Here is a 22,498-nt window from a genome sequence, read left to right on the forward strand (position 1 = left end):
TTCTACTCATTGAACCATTTTACCCATCCTTCCCATTTACCACTGGGGCATGATTTTATTCTTTTTAAACAATTGCACTACTGCAGCATCAGAGCACTGCTCTTTGAGAGCAAAAATGTCCAGCTGGAATAATGGAGAAGTGTCTGCCAGATCACAGGTCTCTTCAAAGCTGCCTCTATCATGTTTGCTTTCTGGACAGGCAGACAGTTGAGGACAGTGACAAGAGAAAAGCAAAAAAAGCAATCATAAAACCCAGCCTCTGAAGATATACTGTTGTCTGCAATATTCTTACAGATCAGCTTTGCCTCTTACTCACAACTGTTTTGCAAAAATCAAAGTAGAAAGGCTGGCAAACACAATCTGACTCAGAACAATCATTATCAAATGAGCCTAGTTTCAGCATATTTCAGTCACATTTTAAATTCCACATTTTTATAATAATTAGCAGGTTTTTTTACGTCTACTCCACACAAATCTTAGTTGGTTTGGGCTTAGCAAGTTTATACTGGCAATAATGTACTGGGCATTTTTCCTGCCATTTTCCTCCATCTTAGATGGTGCTTACACTGTAAGAACATCTTTTATCCATTTTGTACATCTGTCTTAATATAGTATCCAGAAAAAGAAACTCGAGCATTTGCAGCCAAAAAAGAGAAAATTCTAAGTTTCTTTTAAACCTATTTTAAGCCTGTGCAAAATAAGAGGGTCTCTCATGCATTAAAAGGGTGCCAATCATTGAAATATCTAGGTTCAAAGTACTGTATATTCTAGGCTGGAACGATTCAGTATCTGTTGCTGCCTTCAGGCAATGAACTTTGATAATTTAAGAATCTTGAAATAAAGAAAACTAATTCACTATCTGGATTTTAATAGCTTTGGTGACAGACTTCTACTTTGTGACCTAATGATCATGATGAAAGATTAGTCAGGCAAGTAAAAATCCACTTCCTAACTTCTGTCTGTAAATGGCACTTTATTTACAGTCAAGTAAACAGACTGTGTGGAACAAAGGAAGCCAGATACAAGCCTAAAGCTTCTGAAAGCCCCTCTGCAGACTTCAAAAGCAGCAGTTCCTCTCTGCTGGGAAGGGCATTTGGGCAGTTCGGTTTAAAGACAACGCAACACCTTCACTAAGCAGAGTACTCCCAACATCAAGATTCAGGCAGGAAATGCAAGAAAAAAAATCATAATGGGATAAAAGAAACTATAATCTTTCTGATAAATTCCAGTATCTCTTCACATGGTATTTTTTTTCCTGGGAATTCCCATATTTCAGCAACTGCATTATTGCAGTGTGAGCCATGGGAGCTGCAGTGTAGGTGTATAGCTGGTTTTATGCTTTAACAACAACATTTTTTTTTTCTCCTAGCAGGACAAAAAATAATACATGTTATGACTGGGCACCTTTAAGCCTCAACATGTGGGAATTCTTCTGTAACTATAAATGTCATGTCTAATGATAGCTCTAATGCCTTCTGTTTGCTTCATTCTGCTTGCAGTACAAGCTGAAGCAAGTTTTAATGAAGAAAAACTCATATTAGGTACACCCAATTCATAATTGTTTTGATTTTGTAAGCAAAGCTCACAGCTTAAAGGGATCAAGCAGAAAATATCTGTTTGGTAATCAATCATTTAATGTTATGATTATCATAGTTGTTTGATTGAAACCCCTTACTCAGATTAACCAGCATTGAAAAAAATTCAACCGGATGAAAAAGAATGAAGTCAGATTTTTATGTATTTGATTATTTTGTTTGCTGAAATAGAGTTATAAAATTCTAATTGAATATACTGAACATATTATTAGTCTGTATTTTGTATCATAAGTATCATAATAAATGTGTCATTTTTAAAACTCTAAATAGTAAAGATTGAATTTTCAACCACATTTTACTACATTGCAAAGGTGATGTTCCAATTTAAAATGGCAATATATTAAAAAATACCATAATTACACAGACTCGGTTATGCCAAATGTCACCTCTCATTGAAATATCCAGTCAAAAAGAGGCATTTTCTGCTGTTGTTGTTTATAGCTTTCCATCAAACAGGTCTAGCAAAGACAGTATCAAGAAAAAAGAAGCGACAATGGAGTTTGACCACTGAGTCTGTAAGGATCCACCACACACTGAGTACTAGTTTTAAATATATCTAATATTAACTTTGCCAGTAGGGAATGTCACCTTTTTTCCTTACTGTTATGGTGTTCACTTCATTGAACAACTACTAACTACAAACCAGAGAAAGTTTGTTACATAACCCAGCTGAGTAACCCTTTGTCTTTGTGAGTGAGCATTTGTGTCAGTCACAATGCCCGGAGCGCATCCTTGGCAGCTCCCCTCCACTTGGTAGCACAGCCACAGCTAAAACCACTGCCCCTTGTACCAGCTCCAGAAGGGCAGCCGACCCTGAGAAACCTAAACTCAAAATCAGCAGCATGCTGAGGGATTTAAGGGTGGAAGGGATAAGCATGTAGTCACCAAAGAAAAGCAAGGCCATGACCTGCATTATGCTAAAACCATGCACTATGGTTTTTCGTCTACAAATTGTTATTGGGGGAAAAAATGAATCAAGAAAACCCCACTGGATTATTGTCTGCTTCCTGAAGCAGTTTCTTAGATTGGCAGTCACTAAGACATGTACTGCTGGCATTGCCTTAATTGCTCAGTCTAGCATTTTTAAAAATATCTATTCATTCCAGAAGAGGGCTTTGCTCTGCCCTTTATGTTATACTGCTCCAAGAGAGCCACTACAAATTCCATGAGGAAAGTTTTTCCCTTGGTCTCAAAGACTTCTACCTCCAAAGAACACCCATCAGCAGTGCCCTAAAGCCTGTCAGACCCTGCTGGGGACAGAGAAAAGAAAGGGGTGGGAGGGATGAGAGAACTTGTAGCTGTTGTTTTCCACTGACTTCATCTCACAGTGGATGCACACTCTCGTTCAAGCTTTCTCCATGACTGAAAGATTTCTAAGTGCACTCTTCGGGGTAGATTTTCAGCTATTTTCTGTTGTGCAAGGTCTCACTGGATCTCCTTAGTTGTCAGGGAACTTGTAAAAGCACTTTTGTCTCAGTCTCATACCCAGCTGGTTATTTTTTCATCCCTGTACAAGTTTGCTGAAGTTGGCTCACAGATTCCAGAGTTAGAGAGGGAGTACAGGCACCTACAGATACCCCTCACACTATAATCACCTACTGTCCTTGAAATATTAGTCAGAAGGTGGAATGAAGGCAGGAAGGGGAAGCAATAAAGTTATGAAAAAGGACAGTAAAATAGTATTTGCTTTATATTAAATATATTTAGTCTTACTTTACTGTTTTTTATTAAATGGAACAACGTTTTGGTGTAAGAGTAATGTTACTCCCTTATTATTCAGAATGTATATTATCAGAACAATAATCCAACTTGAATTAATCAAGTATTCTTACAGAAAAACTACCCAAGTTTCATAATACATTATGTTTTGAATGCTTTATTGACAAGACTGTGAAAACATGAAGAAACAAACAACCAGCATGCAGTTAATTTAGTCTATTGAACTGCAATAGGGATGTTCTTCATCATGGCTTTCAGAAGCCACTGAGCAATTCTCACTGCAATGAGCTAAATCTTCACAAAAAAGTGAAGATTTTTTCCCTTTTGTAATGTACTAGTCTCCACTGTTATCCATTTTACTGTATTGGGATGTGAATTGCGTGCATGCACAGGTAAGGGCATCAAATCAAGTTCTCATGTTAGAAGAGCAATTCTACATTGGTTTCACTGTTTGGGACTTTCCTTCAAAGGAACATAAATATAAAATATCTTTTTTATCCATCTTTAGAATACTCACAAATGGCACAGGGAATCCAACCCAACAAGCAAGGAAAACAAAGGACAACTTATAACTCCATCTGGAAAGGTATATTAACATTTACCCAGTACAGTCACCATAACTGAAAAAAAAAGTCTCATTAGTTTTCTCCTTAATATTTGCTTTTCTATTTTCTGTAATAATTTTTTCTTCAATATGCACACCCACGTGGATAGATACTCACAATGGCATCTAGATAGCTTGTATACTAAACCAGCTGTTTTATAATCACGTTTAATCTGAAATTTAAAACTGAACAGATTCTTATTGAGAACAACCTCCTAAATAGACACAGTGTGAACCTCTGACAGGAATTGAAAGGAGCAAAGAAAGTCATTGGCACGACACTGCCTTTTGTACTGGAAGTAGAAACATCGTATAATCCTCACATCAGTTTCTTTGTTGCTGTTTCATTATGTTTACAGAAGCTTGAAAAAGGCATCTTCATTTTACTACTTCATCTACTTGTTTAACTTTCTGTTATCTTGAGACCAAGTTTTTCTTGACAACAGCTACAGTATCTCAAACTACTTAATAATTAACAGAAATTATAACATTTAGAGTAGAAATAAATTATAGGCAAAAAAGCCTCCACCAAATCCACCACTCAGAACAAAAGAGAAACAATGCCTCATTTAGTAACAATCCTCCCACCCTTCTTCCTCCCCTCCTTTCCAGCAAGTTTTCTTGGCTTATTTGGCTGACTGCTTCTTCTTGGAAATAGGTCAGCTTCCAGCCTGAGAGCCTCTGCGTGTGTGAAAGCCTGAGTCACTGCCTTTCACTTGCAACGGTTAGGAATGCAAGGAGCTGCACTGAGAAGTTATCAATAACCTGCTATAAAGGCAGCACAAACGTGATAGGACATGAATTGTGACTGAAATGTTGGACAGACTGTGGTAACACAACTAGGAGCTGTCTACTTTATTGTTCTAACACCGCTGCAGAGTAAGAGATCTAATTAAACTTACCCACTACTTCATTACTTACTCTACAAGACTTGTCTTTCTCCTGGTAACTCCCTACTTGTGGCCCAGATACTGCCCTCCTTGGCTGCCAGAGCAGACAAATAACTGCTCTTCATCTGCAGTTAAGAAATCCAGACAACCTACAGTACATGCAAGGACTGATTCCAAAAAAATGCATAGGAGCAGTTCCTGCAGGACTGAGAACTTCCTATGAGGTTTTAATAAAGACAGCAAGTATTCAAGCCATCTCAAATGTATTATCCTGGCATGTTTCCATCCATGTTTTCAGTGGGGAAAAGCTTTATTTTACAGAAAATTCACCTAAGTTCCATCTTTTTATTATGCCATGCATTTTTTTTTTAATCTTGGTAGAAACAGGATTGTTCAACTTTGTCCTTAGAGTATCACAATTTTTTCTCAAGATCACAAAGAGATTAAAAGTATGTGAGACTAACAGGCTGTACACACATATATGTTGTTTATGCAGTTGTCACTGGCCTTCACAAGTAATGATGGTAAATACACAAAAAAAAAAAAAAAAGCATGCCTCCCTATGATAAAAACTGACTTTCCAAGTGGCATTTCACTCCAGTAGTTTCTCTTTCCTTGTGTCCATGCTATCAGTGGTTGAGTTTTGTCTTTTTTAAACCAGCAATATTTCCAAATATAGCCAGAGAAGCCTGAGCCACATTACAACTGTAAGAGAGGAAATACATGTCATCCCACTGAAAGCAATGTTACTGCTATCTGTATACCCCATTTGCCACATTTGCTCCTCTCAACTGCTATGAAAACATGATTGTACAAAGAAAAAAATGCATATTTTCACACAAATATCAAGAAGAAGGGGAAGTAACCACATGTGTCTGTACTTCCCTATCCATATCACACTCTAGGATATTACAGGGTATTATAACATATTGTATTATGTGTTATATCATATAATATCACTGTTAAATGTGACCTGAAAGGCTAAACTAGAAAAAAGCTGAGGGATCATCCATCCATCTGCCACTGCAGTGTCACAGCCTGAAGCATGAGGACTGCAGTGGCTACAGCGACCATGTCATCATGCCATTTTTAGGACACCATGTTTAAGACCCTGTTCCTCCCTCACAGCTTTTGAAGCTAGCTGGGAGTTTAGCTCTCTGCACTGCTCATGGACAGCCGCAGAAATAATAGTAGCCTCAGCTGTAAAAAGTTTGCTACATCAGTTTCCTGCAACAAGAAAACCTCCAAGGCACCACAGGATATATAATACAATACTTGGAAGAGCTATAATTATCAGAACATTTGTTCTCCTATGCCAGAAGTAATGACTCCTTCTCTCCTTTGATTTTAATGGGAGCTCATGGCTGGCCATCCTGAATGGTAGGCAGGTGGTCCCAATCACTCACCTGAAATTGCACTTTAATGCACCTTGAAATGATCAATTCTGGCACCAGATAGTGCCTAGGCAGAATTTGGGCACATTAAAATCAGGAAAACAATCCAGGAAGCCCAGAATTCAGCAGCTGCCTAACCCAAAATGAACCTAAAATTACCTGTCACTTAGGTTTCATTACACGAAGTTGCACAAAAGTTTAGAATATGAATCCGGTGTAGAAACAGCCCAAAGAGCAAAGTATTCTACTGTTAACCTATCCTGCTGTTAACCCACTCTGATACAATAGTAAGAGGCAATGAAGGATTTTCAACTTAATTATTTCTACTTGAAATAATTAAATTATTTAACTAAATAGCTAAGTAACTTCTTTTTATGCACAACAAAATTACTGAATGTAATCGCATGGGTAGTTGGTCCAAAAGATCCAACTCAGAACTCCTCCCACCTGAGTGCCCAGACATTAGGCCACAGACAAGATGTACCTTTGCCTGTCCGTCTGGAAACATGAGTATACGTCCTGGGATGAACTGAGACCTTGTCTCAATATACAGAGTAGAGGCTGCTTGTCTGACTGCTTTATTGCCTGGTAGCAAAGAGGCTCCTGGAAAACACTGAGAGGTGAATCTACATCACTGCGAGACTCAAGGGAGAGCTAAACCATGTTTGCCAGGTGACTATTACCATTACTTATGAAGCAGCAACCTCTTGAAAAAAAGCTGAACTGGATGCCTGTCTCCCAAAATTCCTCCCCCTCCTTGACCTCAGCAGAAGGAGGCACCTCATGCAGGTGCCTGAGAAGGATGGAGTTCAAACACCCTTGATCCACCTCTTAGCTGCAGGAGTCTTCCTGCTTTGTAAGAAGTTGGGTTTTTGTGCGTTTTAAAGTGCTTAGTCCAAGGCACCTGACCTGCACTCTGGGGCAGGGGGACCCTGTTTTAGGTGAAGTGGGGCTGCAGCAGGCACTCTCCCAGCCCTCAGCCCACACACCACACTGCGTCTACCCAGATGCCAGTGGTCAGGTTGGTGACATGCTATCTGTAGTCAGAGCTCAGAAGGAAGTTATCTTCTTTATTTGTAAAATGCAGCCATTGTACATTTCGGGGTCAGAAAGAAGGGTCCATGTACATTTAAGAAGAGTTTTCTGGAGATAATACTTGCTTCCACAAAAGCAGAACAGCCGCTCTTTTGTCTTCACAGAACCAAGGTCTATTGTAGCTCTCAGCTTCTCAGAAGTACAAATCCAGAGACTCAAGTATGTCTTTTACTGTTCAATATGATGAACTGGCTTTTGGCAGCTTGGAAGGGAAAACAAAAAATAATAAAAAACCCCAACCAACCCCTCCAAAAGAAAGAAAATAAGAAAAAAAAAGAGTAGAGACAGTGAAATGAAAGAATATTTGGCTAGAGTTAAATGGATAACTATTATTAGCAGAGCTACTGAAGGACTACTATGTGAGTAGTGCTGCTGGATTTTTCTCTGTTTATAGTTTTGCCCATCCTAGTAAGAGCTCATTCTCAGTCATTTCTCCTATTTTATATTTGACCTATATGTATTTCAGGCATGTTTAAATGGGAATTTTATTTGGTGAGCATAGTTAAAGGAAATGTCATCTCACTTAAATTTTTTCTACTCAGGAAAGGTTAAATTATCATTAGAGGAATTTCAGCTAACTCTGAGTTTAATGTCTATAAATTCAATCAGTTCTATGTGCATCTATAGTACTGGATATAAAGAATACTAGATTTTATACAACACAGTAGGAATATTGGATTAGTTTTCAAATTCATTATTATTAGACTGCTATCATTGTCTTATTAGAGTTTACTGTTAAGAAAACAGAATCACTGAAAAACTATTTATTAAAATTTTAGTTTTTTAGTTAACAATTAACGTTCTCTTCAAATAGAAAATTCAAATAAGAATACAGGCACAGAGACATTTGAGTCACACATCCTCCTCTGCAGTGATATTTGGTATCTAGGATGTGCTAGTTGCCTCAGGACATAATATTCCACTTGCTGCTGCTTTGGACAGGTGCCTCAAGGGGATTATTTTGTATTTTACTCTTATTGTAGCATGTTGGTATTAAGATACCAGGACACAAACTCTTGACATAGGTTGCCCTGATTTGGCACCTACACAGACATTTACTCAACTAAGAGAACGGGACCAGACAAGAATAAATGCAGGCCTGAAATGTAGTAATTTACGGTTTTGTAGGTTTATCAAAATATGCAGTGAAGTAGAATTTCTTACCCAGTGTGTTTTCACAGCTGAAGGGAAACACGAATACAACAGTCTCAGAAACTGAGGAATTATGAGAAGTGACTGCCGTGCATGTGGAAATTTAGACACACTGATAGCTCATTCCGCTGGTTTACCAGCATGCAGCTGCCTTACTTCAGGCAGCACAGAGTATGGCACAGCAATAACACCCAGAAAGTCCTGGGTTAACAACTTCTAGTGACAGTATCCTTAGCTCCACTAAACATGCAGGCCTAGCACAAGTCAGCTGCTCCTCTGTCAGGTAAGAAGATTTATCTTGCAGCTGGCTGAGGTAGTAATTTACCAGGTAATCCAATGGGTGAAGCAGCCTGGTTGTCTGCAGTTTTATCATTACACACAGCTTTGTATTGCAGTCTTAACACAGCATCAACCACTGCCAGCTTTCTTGCTTAAGGTCACTCATGTTTGAGACATATAGCTAGACAGGAAGATGGGTTAGCTGTCGTATACATAAAAGGTAAGAATCTAATTCAATCCTTCACAGCCATCCACCCCCCACTCACCTCCCCATCCTCAAACTCCAGTATTTCCTTAGGTATTTCTGCTGTGCAATATGCTCCCTCCCTGAAGTGTACTGCTGATAGTAATTTTTCTCAATATTTCTTCATTGTCTGTTATTCTCTAGAAATAACCAACTACATTATCCAAGGAGATCTGTGTGATTAAGAAAAAAAAGGCATAAAACTGTATGAAGTAAGGGAAGAATTATAAACTTGGAAGCAGGTTGTAAAGGGCAAAATAAATCAGGAATAAAGCAAGATTTCTACCAGGGCTGTGCATAACTTCCAAGCCCTCCACCCTGTCTAACAGCAATTTGAAAGGGACAAAAGAATCCGTGACATTCATCATGTGTGACATTCAACCATGCAGATGCCATTCAGTTGCACACAAAATGTCTTTGCTCATCCTCCATTCAAAGAGGCTGTGTTGATCCTACTTCTTTGCCTGCTCTTTTAAGTTCTGAATGGTATGCAAGCCTTACTCTATTTTTACAGCATATGCATCTCCAGGAGAAAATAAAATTTTCTCCTCTAAAGATCCCAAAATGCTACTCGGGGAATAATTCAAAATAACAATTACCAGCACTCAGAATATTGAGATTATTTGTCAAGTCAGAAATCACAGCCTGATTTGGAAGTGAGGGAAATGCCTATGTTGAGTCCACTAGACGCCTTTAGTATTCTCCACCTCCAGAAAATTAGGGCAGTATGAGCAGCAAGAAGATTATTGCATGTTGCTTCACAAAGATACATGCTCACACTCAACCAATATAGACAGAAGGTATCACTTATCTTAATTCACACTCACCTATTTTTATTATCCTTTTATAAGTGCCTTCAGAAGGGGTATGTCCCTATAACTATTTAGCACAGATATATGTCAGTCTTTCACCTAAGGGTTTATAAATAAAAATCCTTCTGTGTTATCATTTTTAATAGAAAAAAAAAGCACCTAAGGCTCAGAAAGTTCTCTGATGTCCTTGACTAATTTAAATTGGAACAGTAGAGCCAAATTATTTACACAAAAAATAAGCTTATCAACTTGTTCTGTCTTGCTGCACAGGGTCTGAAATCCCTACACTGTGTAGTATTGCAAGGCCAAAGATCTCTATGAGAAAAAGAAGCTCTAAACATTAAAACTGCTAATGGAAATGTCCTAAGCCAAGCAGATAACATGTGTTGGTATGCAAGTGCATGGCTATGCCGATGAGAATCCAGCCTGTGTCCTGTCTGCATTTCAGCACGGTCACCATGGAAATGGGAACCAGCCTGCACAGAGTCTAACAAAGGAAACCTTTAAATGGAAATAACAACACTAGATAGAGGCTACACAAGATTTCTGCTGGGGAAAACTACTTGCTTTACTCATCTGAAGATGCAGAAACTCCCTCTTACCTGCATTAATCCTAAAGGAAAGTACTTTCTTCACACTTAGCTTTATAGACATTGAGCCATTACACTTACTAACTCCAGTTATTAGCCCTCAAGAAAATACATTACATGAAGTACACGCAAACCCCACTTTCATTCATTCAAAATTACAATAGTGAAGAAAGACCACAATGAATAATATTTGTATAGTGGCTAGGAAGCACAATGAAAACAAGGAGTAGCTGTACTTTTACTTAACTTCTTAAATTAAAGTTCCGTGACACTGAATCAAAAAAACAAGGAACAATTCACAGGTTGTTCCAGAGAGAGGCAGCATACAGTTAAAACTTTTTGGTAGGATCTCGTGTTGACTTTGACCAAATTATGCACAAATAAATATTAACCGTTAATGTGTTTAGGTGTCTGATGGTAATACCCTGTATGCTTTCTAAAATAAACATAATACAAAATACAAGTCCTGTAATGCAGTATGAATGAAGCCTTACTTCAGTCTGCAATGCTGTGAAAGGCAAAACTCCAAAAATAATACGCAGTAGTGCTCCCAGTACTTGCTACCTCAGAAAAAAGGAAAAGCTAGAGACAGCTTTACTTTAAGAATTCATGTTTGAGTCCTGCTTTCAATCCATCTCCAGATTATAGAGTGATTTTTAACATTAACATTACTCACAAATATGATAATAAGACAGCAAGGTATCAAAAGGTGATCACAAAGAAGGAGAAAGGCAGAAATCAAAATAGTCTGTACAGACTTAAGTTAGTGTGCGTTTGCGTGTGTTAAAATCATGTCTTGCATTTTCACCCCCGCTTTTAGCTTCATTTATTGCACCAAATGTTCAATTTTCATTTGCTTTTCAGTTTTCAGTTTAGTACTTCCTGCTCTGTACATTGCCAGGTACTTTTTATGTATGATTTTAACCTTATCATCTTCCTTGTGGATTACTGCCTACCTATCTTGACCACAAACATTTAAGTATTTGCAAGTGACAGAGGATTTATTTTTCAACCCTCAAGTGAAATGAGAGATCATCCTTAGCTCCATTAAAAAACCAACAACAACAACAATAAAAAACAACAAACTAAATGTACTTACCACTTTTGGATATCTAGTGGTACAGCTAGAACCCCCTTTTTTTCCCCATTCAAATTGAAATTCACATTTCCATTGACTTCAGAAACAGCTGTGAATACAGAGCAGTTTGCGTGTCAAGATGTACTTGCACAAAAAGCTCAAGCCAGTGGAAGTGACAGCTACCAGTGAAAGGGACTTTTCCAGCTTTCCTCCCTCCTCTGGCCATGAGTTCTGACTGTTCCCTATGCCAGCACTAACAAATAAATTGCTCAAGTGAGCAGGATCAGTTTAGCTCATCTCCAAAACTAACCTGGCTCAAAAGGGGGAAAAAACTAATCAAGCAAATGGGTCCCTGACCTGTTCCCCAGCCTAAGCCATAACGATAGCACAGAGTAACTGGTGGAAACATGCAACCAGGAGTGGACAAAATGTCCTTATAGAGTCAGCTCCACATTCAGGTCAGCTTAACCAGATCATGAAAACGCAGCTTCAGTTTTGAGAACCCCTGGCTGAACAAAGAGAAAGAGAAGAACACAAAAGCTCCAACCACATGTCAAAGATTTGAATTAAATGACTCATCTGAAATTGTACTCAGCTTTGGTGGAAAAAAAAATAAAAGAAAGAGAGAGAGAGAAAGAGTCCACTTTTGTAAGAAAAAAAATTATTTCTCTCAATCCTATGTTTCATCTTCATTCATTAGACCACTTTCTAATTTCAAAACTAAGCAAGGCAGAGGTTCCAGCTCGTTCTCTGGTCACACTATCTTTCTCTGTTTTTAGGCGGTGACAGCAAGATGCACTGATGTGCAAAAGAGACAAATCCAGGTGGCTAACTTTGGGCACTTTCCAACTTCTGCATGTTAAATGCCATTACCACAGCTTCCATCCCACTTTAAACAAAAGTGTACTGAAGAAAAAGAGTTTGTAAGTAGGGTTTCCTCTTCCTCTATAGAGCCTTACTGCTCATTATTTACAAGGTCCCCATCATTGGAAATCCTCTACTCTACTGAACTTTTTAGAGAAATACACTCACACCACCCAATTTCAGATAGACCTGTTTTCTCCTTCAGTCTGCCTGGGTCCCACAGGGAGATTTGAGAATCCGTGGCACTTGTGGTACACCTGTAGTTCAAAAGGAAAAACCCTTATGTCGCTGCAATTTTTAATTCCAGAGTTAAAGAGTTCAAGGGATGGGTACTTCACAGAGTGGAGATTTTACAGATGTGCTAAGAGTTGTATCATTCACAGCCTGGGTTGCTGGAGGAAGGTGCACAGTAGGCTTCAACACGAAGGCCTGCTGAGATAGTATAGATGAGGCCACCCCAAATTTTACTTCCTCCCCTAGGTATGGCCCTCCAACACTATCAGTTGATAATTCACTCTGAAGTGAATGACTCTCATAAAAAGGAGAACAAGCTGATTCATCCGAAGCCCAGGAAGCAGTTAAGAGCGTGCAGTACAGTCAGCAGACTACCATCCAGAAGCAAACTGGAAAGCAGAGTGACTTAAACAACAATGAATATTACTGTAAAAATAACATGAGAAGTCAAGAGAGAATGTTTTTGTGTTTGCAGGTGTAGACCTAAGACCTCACACAGAAACATCTGACTAAGGTGCACAACAAGGTGGAGATAAATTAAGTTGGAATCTAGCTGATAAAAATGCATTTCTTTCCAGAGGAATACAGTTTTGCAAAGACTTGTTACTTGGCCAAATTTAGGTAGACAATGCAAATAGCACCTTCCTGCCAAATTTCAAATATCTCCTCTGAAGTATGAGGGCACTAGAGCTTTCCAAAGAAAATGTTAACAGAATTGAGCCCAGGAAAGCTACTGTATTTTCCACTGGCCTCACTCTCAGAGAGAGCTGGGCGGTTTTGGCTTTGACTTTTAAGAACAGGATAAGGAAAAAAAAAATGGATACTTAAAATGTAAATTTAAAGAACTGGACATGGCAAACCTATCAGCAGCATTTAACAACAGAAATGTTCATGCTTTGTTGCATGGGTTTCCCTGTTAATGCACCATTTATTCCTTTTAATATAATCTACTTCTCTATGCTGTATACTTTTTGGTCAACAATTAACAAGGTTGGTAGCAAAGTCATGGTATCAAAATGGTAGTTCTGTTTCAAATCTTTTCTTCTTGTAGCATCTACGAAGTCTTAGTGACTTTCCAGACACAAAAGTACACATCAACCAAGAGTAACCCACTACTTCACTGTTGCACTAATTTTAGTTGAATTTGGAGACACAACAAAGCTCCCCCATGTGATCCATTTAATACAGACGATATTTGGGAAGTTAATATAGTGACATAAAATCAAGTCTGGAATAACTTGGAATATTTTCTTGAAGTAATGACTAACTCAGCTAAGATATCCCAATTAAATTCAAGAATATCACCTTTGAATGTAAACCAGTTCACTAAAATTCAAGCAATTTGAAAATTATTGTGGAGGAGGTACAAGAGTACCACCATAGCAGAACTCCAAAAACACTTAGGGAAAACTCTCCTGTGCTGAAACTTTATTTTCCTTGCCAATTCTAAAAGATCAAAAAGGCCTGAGCAAGTATTAACTTGGTAATTGCATCTGCTGACATCAAATGTCGTGACACATCTGAAATCAAAATTATGACAGCTTTCAGGTGTATGAATTTAGATAAATCATGGATAATGCCTGAACAAAGTAGACCTATCCCACTTCTGTCATGTGCAATGCCAGGGGAATCCTCCTCTCACAATCAGTCCTTATCTTCTGCTTTCAGCACTGCTCTACAAACCTTTGCAAGTCTTAAGACCCCATGAATTACAGGGAATGTTGATGGTCCCGGTTTGCAGTAGCTGTAACCAGGAGAATAAAGGATAGATTAAGCAAAAGTAGAGGGTGGAATGTTTTGCCCACTGGTACTTCTCAGAATTTTTCTTTTTTTTTAAAAAATGCCAGGTTGTTTGTGTACTGTATATCACATCACAGGTTAATATTTTTGTATTTTATTTCATACCCTGCAGCCACACATTCCACTGCAGTGTTCACTATAGTTACTGAAAGAACAAGTTGGAACAGCTCATCAGTGAAAACTCATTTTCATGCTGCCTCTTCGGTGACTTGCTAATTAAGGGTTTGTGAGAGTATACAGTAATATTAAAACTCTGAAACTGCCTGGGAATTTGCTCATGGCAAGTGACTATGATTGCTTATAGTTCCCAGGAAAATATATGTAATGGTAATTAAGTTAGCCAAGAGAAGAAGGAGATTTCAAGTTTCCCTATCCTTTTCCAAGGAGCGACATCTGCCCAACAGTGTGGTTACAGACCTAGAGGACTCTTGGAAATTAGGAACACCATTCACAAAGAGAATAACATTTTCGTGTTTAAAAAGATATAATCATCGTGTAACCCTAAATTCACACATCGGACTGCTCCCGTTCCCGCCACACCGCCAGCGCACACAGACTCCATTTACGGGACAGTGAAATCCGTGCCACTCCAGGAGTTTAACCTGCTTTAAAATCGCCGCCGATGCATCGCACTCGCAGCAGCCACAGCCCCCCGGCTCGCAGCCGCGCACTCACCACGCGTCTTTGCCCGGCCTCGGCAGCGCGGGAGGGGCCGCGGCCGCGCTCCCGCTGCGCACCTCGCACCCGCGGGTGGACCTTCCCTCCCTCCTTCCTCCCTTCCTTCCTCCCTCCCGGAGCGGAGGGACAGACAGACGTACCCATGGCGAGGAGCAGGGCGGGCAGCGCCGCGCCCGCGGAGCCCATGTCCGGCGCGGTGCGAGGTCGGGCCGGTGCCGCTCCCGAGCTGGCCGCCTCCCAGCGCGACACTGAGCGCCACCTGCTCCGAGCCGCCCCCAAATACTCCTTCTCCTCCTCCTTCTTTCCCTCCTCCTCCTCCTCCTCCTCCTCCTCCACGCCCCCTGCGGTCCACGGCCGTGGAGGGGCCGGAGGCAGCTCCTCCCGTCCCCTGCCCCTCGCCCCACACCCGCGGTGCTGCTGGCGGTGCTGTCCCCTGCAGGCTCTGCAGCCGGGCTGCTCCCAGCGGCTCTCCCTTAGTTTCATTCCCTGGAGGAGAACTCCCCGCGCTCGCCCCCCCTGGTGCTGCCCAAGGCTGCGTGCCCTTTGCTCATCGCTGCAGTGGAAGGAGGGCTCCGGGATCGGGACACCCACCACCCCCGCCCGGGGTACCCTGGACAACAGCGCTGTGGAGGGGTGGGAATGCCTCTTTTTCTCTGGTGGCAGAAACTTGCAGAATAGTCTTTAAACCTGTATTTATTAAACAATGTAGAGCGGCTGTTTAATACTTGCTCGAGTATTAAATTGCATGTTTAATGACGCTGAACCTATATCTTCTTCTTCAAATGAAATTCCTGCAGAATATGCTCCCAGCTATGCAGTAGTGCAACAGGATCCAGAAACTTTGCCACAAAACTGTCTCGAAGTTGGCAATGATGGTGAGGATATATTGCCTAGGCAAAATAACTGCCTACATTGTCTTAAGTCCCAGGCCAATATCCAGGAAGACAAAGAGAATCGAAGCCAGTAAAAATAGGGAGGTGAGAAGTTTGACTTCCTAAGAAATCAGAAAGAATTCTTATGCAAAGTGCTGTGTAGCTTTCATCCTACCTAGCCTTGTCAGCACTGTTTGAGTACTGCATGTGCAGAGTATTTGAGAAACATGCATTTTCTCCATCCCACAGTTCCAGTAAATATCAAAATTTATGGGACTACCTTTTCATATGGAATGTATTTCATTTTGTACAATGAATTCTGCTGAATAATTTGAACTTCTTGGCATAACATCGTGTAATGAAAAAGACAGTTTGCCTGGCAAATTGAAATAGAAATTCTTCCTTCCTTCACCCGTCTCAGCCTCTAGGTCACGGCCCTTTAGGTGTGACACATTGTAGCTATTATTTAAGGCGTACATGTATTCTCACAGCTTCTTAGTTGTTTTTAACATTCGGAAAATGAGTTGTAAGTTAAAATGAAGAAATTTGTCAACAGGTGGAATTATTCAGCAGGTGTTTTATATAGACATCATGTGGTTAAAGAAATTTCCATCAGGATGTTAAAATCCACTTGATGGAAGTGCAGCAGAGACCTGCCTTTGCTTAACTTACATTGAATTCTTCCATGTATTTACTTTACAGGACACACAGGCATGTTACCCATTCCAGTGCAAGATCTTGTACATGAACTGTGAGCACTTCCCAAGATACTGTTGCTGCTGAACTCCAAATCCCTCTCCAAAGCCCAGTCCAAAGCCTTCTCCAAAACCCTTGGTCAGTCATCACCAGCGATGACTTGCAAGCCTCTGGGAGCACTGTAGCACTGTGTTTCCTTTGCACGGTGTCCCAGAAGCCCTGCAGACACTTCAAGGTGCAGCTATTGAAGTAGTAACACCAGCGCGCAGACTGATCCAGCGACCAGCAGGCAAATCGTGAGGGGAAGAGCAGCCATGGCAGCTTTTCTTTCCATCTGCACTGAGTGTATACATGTGTGTGCCACTCCGGGACAAGAAGGAAAAACTATACTTCCACAAGGATGAAGAAGAACACAAATTAATAAATACTAATGAAAGGACAATAAAAAACAACAAACAAAAATCCACAGCATAGAGAAAAATGGTTTCTTAATAATGGAATAAACCTAGAATCACCCTCTTCCCCGCCCTAAAATAACCTCTGCAGACTAATGTCTCAGTTTCCTAAGAAACAAAGTCTTTGATTCAGTTATATCATTCTCATTATAAATTTACCCTTAGGATATGAAACTTTCTTTCTCATCCAGACACAATGTTGAAGAATAATTTCTCACACACTAAGGGTGTCTCCCAGGGTGTTGCTTCTTAGAGCAACATTCTTCTGTGTTTACAAAGAATAGGTTGTAGGAGAATAAACACTGTGACAATTACTGTATTCTTTAACAATACTCCCTTAGATGAATGCTTTTGTTTTAAATTATTATAAGCCATTTGATAACAATGTTCTCATATTATCCTGAGCTGTACTTTGCATACCATGGGAAACAAAAGTTTTTAGGTTGTGCAATATTTCACCTTTTCTGACTCACTTCAGAAATTTTATACATATATTGCACATATTCAGAGAAATTATTTTTTGTTGCTGTTCACCTACACTGATAATCAAATTACTCAGAGAACAGTTTGGTTAGTGTTCCTTATCTCTGCGCTATAAAATGGGGTTGGATACACCCTTTGCTGTACACGTGTTTGTTGTTTAATGATGTTTTATAGCACCTTGTCATGTCTGCTTGTCATTGATTACAGGGACTCTTGCCAAAACCACCATGTCTGCCTGAGCTGATTTGCAAGGTTTCAGACTTGGTTCTGTGCAAATATGGTTTACTTGCACATTAGAATAATCTATTTTGTTATCAAGGCCCAAACAAACTTCCCTTTTCACAGTAAGGACTGTGTGAAGTAGGTCGCTTTATCACCATGAAAAGTTCAATATAGTTTTTGCATTTTCAAGAAAAAAATAAGCATTGCGAAGTGAAGACAATGAACAAATATTTGCTTTTAAAAGTTATTCTGGTGAAGACATATTTAACAATCAATTTTACAGTTTATGCATGTTATTCTAGCTTTTTAATGTGATGAAAAAATGTACAAATTAATGCCAACCTGCTCAGAGAAATATGCAGGTATTTCCATTTTTGTCATTTGCAAGGGCTGACCACAGAATCAGAGCTTCTGTGGTATGCAAAACTTAGGAGTTCTCTGTTTATGTATTTCTGGGAGGAAATCTTGGAAAAGTGACTAATTTACCCACAGGAGGCCAAGATGCATCGCTCCAGGTCACTCTGATTTGTCTGAAGATGCTAGAGGGAAAGCCTCCAAATATCAGTAATTGTTTTTAACAGAAACATGGTGTCTGTAACAAAAATGTTATATTAAGGGCTACTCGGAAAGGAAAAAGAACAAGCTACTGAAAAGACTCTAATCTATAAAGGAAATGTTAAAATTAGCTGTGAGGATGTAGTTTAGACAGTAATAGTTCAGTTTTGAAATAAAACTGGAAAAGGTCAAAAATATGCAAAAGGCATTTTAGGTATCCATAGGCAACGAGTAGAGGACAAAACAGAACTTTGCTATGCTACTATCCAAACCCCACCTTTTTAACACTCTTTTGCAACTTTGGTTCGATCATCTCAAAGTGCTATACAGGAATTCTCCAGTCTTGCTCTAGATGCACAGCACCATTTCCTACTCTGGATGTACCGACACACATTTACCTGTTTCTTGCTGTTTTGACTGAACTGTTCTACCCAGCACAGAATATGTACACATATTTTCACCAATTATTTTTTCAGGTTAGGAAACCTTATACCTGTCATGGGGAAATTATATAAATGGGACTTAATGAAGCCAGTGAAGAAGTGTTCCGTTCACCTGTGATCCCAAAAGTGAGGTCCTATAGGGGAGCCTAACCCAACATATGTAATTTCAGGGTCTCTAGAGCAGCTGATATACTCCTTCAGGAAGTTCAGCCCAATCACCAAAGTATTAACCTTGATACAGCTCCAATAATCACACAAACTCTTTAAAATAGTGGGTATCTTTAAAATATTTATCAGAGAGGATTTAAAAGTACCCGATGAGAACACAGGAACCTCTATTTCCTCAGAATATGCCCTTGTTTACATTTTTAACCATTTCTATTTTGAAAACATCATAATTGTTTTCCGTTTTTTGGAATTAAGATCTATAAATTCTTCATTTTTATTTTCCTGCCATTAAAAGTTGCTCAAGAATTTGGTAGGCATTTTTAGCAAACCTGACTCCCTTAACAAATTCTACTGAATCCCAATGAATTTTTAACTAATTATGTGAGAAGTATTTTAGTCTTAATGCATTACTTTGTGAGGGATTTATTTTCTTATTTTTTCCTTCTTAGATTGTTTGCAACTTAAGTGTGTGACTCTAATAAAAAATAACACTGAATATAAAATAAACCCCACTTTTGGTATACCTATAACTGCTTAACTGGACCTATTCTCTCCTGGTCATTTGCTACCTTATCTAGAATTAACTACAAACCTTGAGTAAAAGATGAAGTATCAAAAGGTGGCAGATAAAATGTGGTAACGTGATCAGGTGTTGTCTAGTTGATTGTAAAAAAGTGTTCACAGAATCACAGAATCAATTGGGTTGGAAAAGACTTTTGAGATCATCAAGCCCATTCCAATGTCTAATCACCCTTTCTGTGAAGAAATTCCTCCCAATGTCAAATCTAAACTTCCTCTGGTGCAGCTTAAACTTATGTCCACTCATCCTGTCACTGATTACCTGGGAGAAGAGGCCAACCCTCACCTGGCTACAGCCTCCTGCCAGGCTGTTGTGGAGAGTGATAAGGTCACTCCTGAGCCTCCTTTTCTCCAGGCTAAACACCCCCAGCTCCCTCAGCTGCTCCTCACAGGACTTGTGCTCCAGACCCTTCCCCAGCTCCATTGCCCTTCTCTGGACTCCCTCCAGCACCTCAATGTCTTTCTTGCAGTGAGGGGCCCAGAACTGGACACAGCACTCGAGGTGTGGCCTCACCAGTGCCCAGTACAGGGGGACAATCCCTGCCCTGATCCTGCTGGCCACACTATTGCTGATCCAGGCCAGGATACCCTTGGCCTTCTTGACCACCTGGGCACACCCTGGCTCATGTTCAGCTGCTGTCACCAGCATCCCCAGGTCCTTTCCAGCCCCTCTGTCCCAGCCTGTGGTGCTGCCTGGGGTTGTTGTGACCCAAGGGCAGGACCCAGCACTTGGCCTTGTTGAACCTCACACCACTGGCCTCAGCCCATGGATCCAGCCTGTCCAGATCCCTCTGCAGAGCCTTCCTGCCCTCCAGCAGATCAACACTCCTGCCCAACTTGTGTCATCTGTGAAGGGACTGAGGGTGCACTCAACCCCTTGTCGAAGTCATTGATGAGATACCAAGCAGAACTGGCCCCAGTACTGAGAGCTGGGGAAACAGCACTAGAGACCAAACAAAATCTTTGAAAGGTACAACATGCACACCTTTGCACATGGCCTAATGGCACAGTTTCAGTCACATGTCACAAACCCAGAGAGGGGGCATGACCTCTCTCATCACATGGCATCACCTCCTCCTCCATGGCCATCCTGCCAGCCCTTCATGCAAAGAACTTTCAGATTTTATTCCAGTTTTTGTGGGCTGGCATGTTGGTTCTCCCCAGATATATTTTCTTAGAAGGTGAATAAGATTTTTGCAATCTGGTAAGGAATGTGTTATAAATACATTAATAACAACAGGAAGATGAAGGAAAACCTCCGTTCTTTATTGAACACAGTAGGGGAAATACAGTTACCAAAATGAGAAAAAGGCTGAGGTTCCTGACACCTTCTTTGCCTCAGTCTTCAACTGTAAGACCAGTGATCATCAGGGCAACCAGCCCCCTGAGCTGTCTGACAGGGATAGGGAGCAGAGTAGACCCCCTGCAATCCAGGAGGAAGTAGTCAGTGACCTGATGTGCCACTCCGACACCCACAAGCCTGTGGGACCAGATGGGATTCACCCCAGGGTACTGAGGGAACTGGCAGAAGAGTTTGCTAAGCCGCACTCCATCATTAATCATCAGTCCTGGCTAACTGGGGAGGTCCCAGATGACTGGAGGTTGGTTGGTGTGGCTCCCGTGCACAGGAAGGTCTGGGAGGAAGATACGTGAGACTACAGGCCTGTCAGCCTGACCGCGGTGCCAGGGAAGGTTATGGAACAGATCATTTTGAGCCTATGGGGATCAGAGGCATCAGACCCAGCCACTACAGGTTTAGGAAAGGCAGGTCCTGCCTGACCAACCTGATCTTCTATGACCAGGTGACCTGCCTGGTGGATGAGGGAAAGGCTGTGGGTGTTGTCTACCCAGACTTTAGTAAGTCACTTCAGTAAGACACTCCCCCAGCATTCTGGAACAGCTGGAAGCCCAGGGCTTGGACAGGTGCACTCTTTGCTGGGTTAAAAACTGTCTGGATGGCCAGGCTCAAAAAGTGGTGGCCACATCGAGTTCACGTCCGGTCACTGATAGGCTTCCACAAGGCTCAATATTGGGCCCAGTCCTGTTCAATATCTTGATTATCCTGTTCAATATCAAGATCTGGATTAAATGTACCCTTACTAAACTCACAGGAGACACCAAGTTGGGTGTGAATGCTGATCTTCTGGAGGGCAGGAAGGCCCTGCAGAAGGATCTGGACAGGCTGGATCCATGGGCTGAGGCCAGTGGTGTGAGGTTCAACAAGGCCAAGTGCTGGGTCCTACCCGTGGGTAAAAACAACTCCAGGCAGCGCCACAGGCTGGGACAGAGGGGCTGGAAAGGACCTGGGGGTGCTGGTGACAGCAGCTGAACATGAGCCAGGGTGTGCCCAGGTGGCCAAGAAGGCCAATGGCATCCTGGCCTGGATCAGCAGTAGTGTGGCCAGCAGGACCAGGGCAGGGATTGCCCCCCTGTACTGGGCACTGGTGAGGCCACACCTCGAGTGCTGTGTCCAGTTCTGGGCCCCTCACTGCAAGAAAGACATTGAGGTGCTGGAGGGAGTCCAGAGAAGGGCAACAGAGCTGGGGAAGGGTCTGGAGCACAAGTCCTGTGAGGAGCAGCTGAGGGAGCTGGGGGTGTTTAGCCTGGAGAAAAGGAGGCTCAGGGGTGACCTTATCATTCCCTACAACTGCCTGGCAGGAGGCTGTAGCCAGGTGGGGGTTGGCTTCTTCTCCCAGGTTACAAGCAACAGAAGAGGAAATAGCTTCAAGCTCTGCCAGGGGAGATTTAGGTTGGAAATTAGGGAGAATTTCTTCAGTGAATGTATGGTCAAGCACTGAAGTGGGTAACCCAGGGAGATGGTAGAATCAGCATCTCCAGAGGATGAACAGAGGTGTTCAAGAAATGACTTGGATGTGGCACCTTATGCTTTGGTTTGTTTGATATGATGATCAGTCAAAGGCCGAACTTTATGATTTTGGAGGTCTTTTCCAACCTTAATGATTCTATGAACTATGTCATAGCAGCATGTTATAAGGC

At 41.1% G+C, this 22,498-nt stretch overlaps 1 protein-coding gene across 1 annotated transcript in view; it reads right to left on the bottom strand.

The window, feature by feature from the left end:
* Window positions 1–15,214, bottom strand: part of ITGA2 (integrin subunit alpha 2) — a gene marked incomplete at both ends in the record, with an annotated part of 65,007 nt that extends 49,793 nt beyond the window's left edge. The window contains one exon of the mRNA XM_082301284.1: window positions 15,169–15,214. Coding sequence (XP_082157410.1) covers window positions 15,169–15,214 — 46 coding nt within the window. The remainder of the gene's footprint in view (window positions 1–15,168) is intronic.
* Window positions 15,215–22,498: the final 7,284 nt, after the last annotated feature.

The sequence above is a fragment of the Coloeus monedula genome (genome assembly GCF_965178545.1).
Source record: "Coloeus monedula genome assembly, chromosome: Z".
Lineage (NCBI taxonomy): Eukaryota > Metazoa > Chordata > Aves > Passeriformes > Corvidae > Coloeus > Coloeus monedula.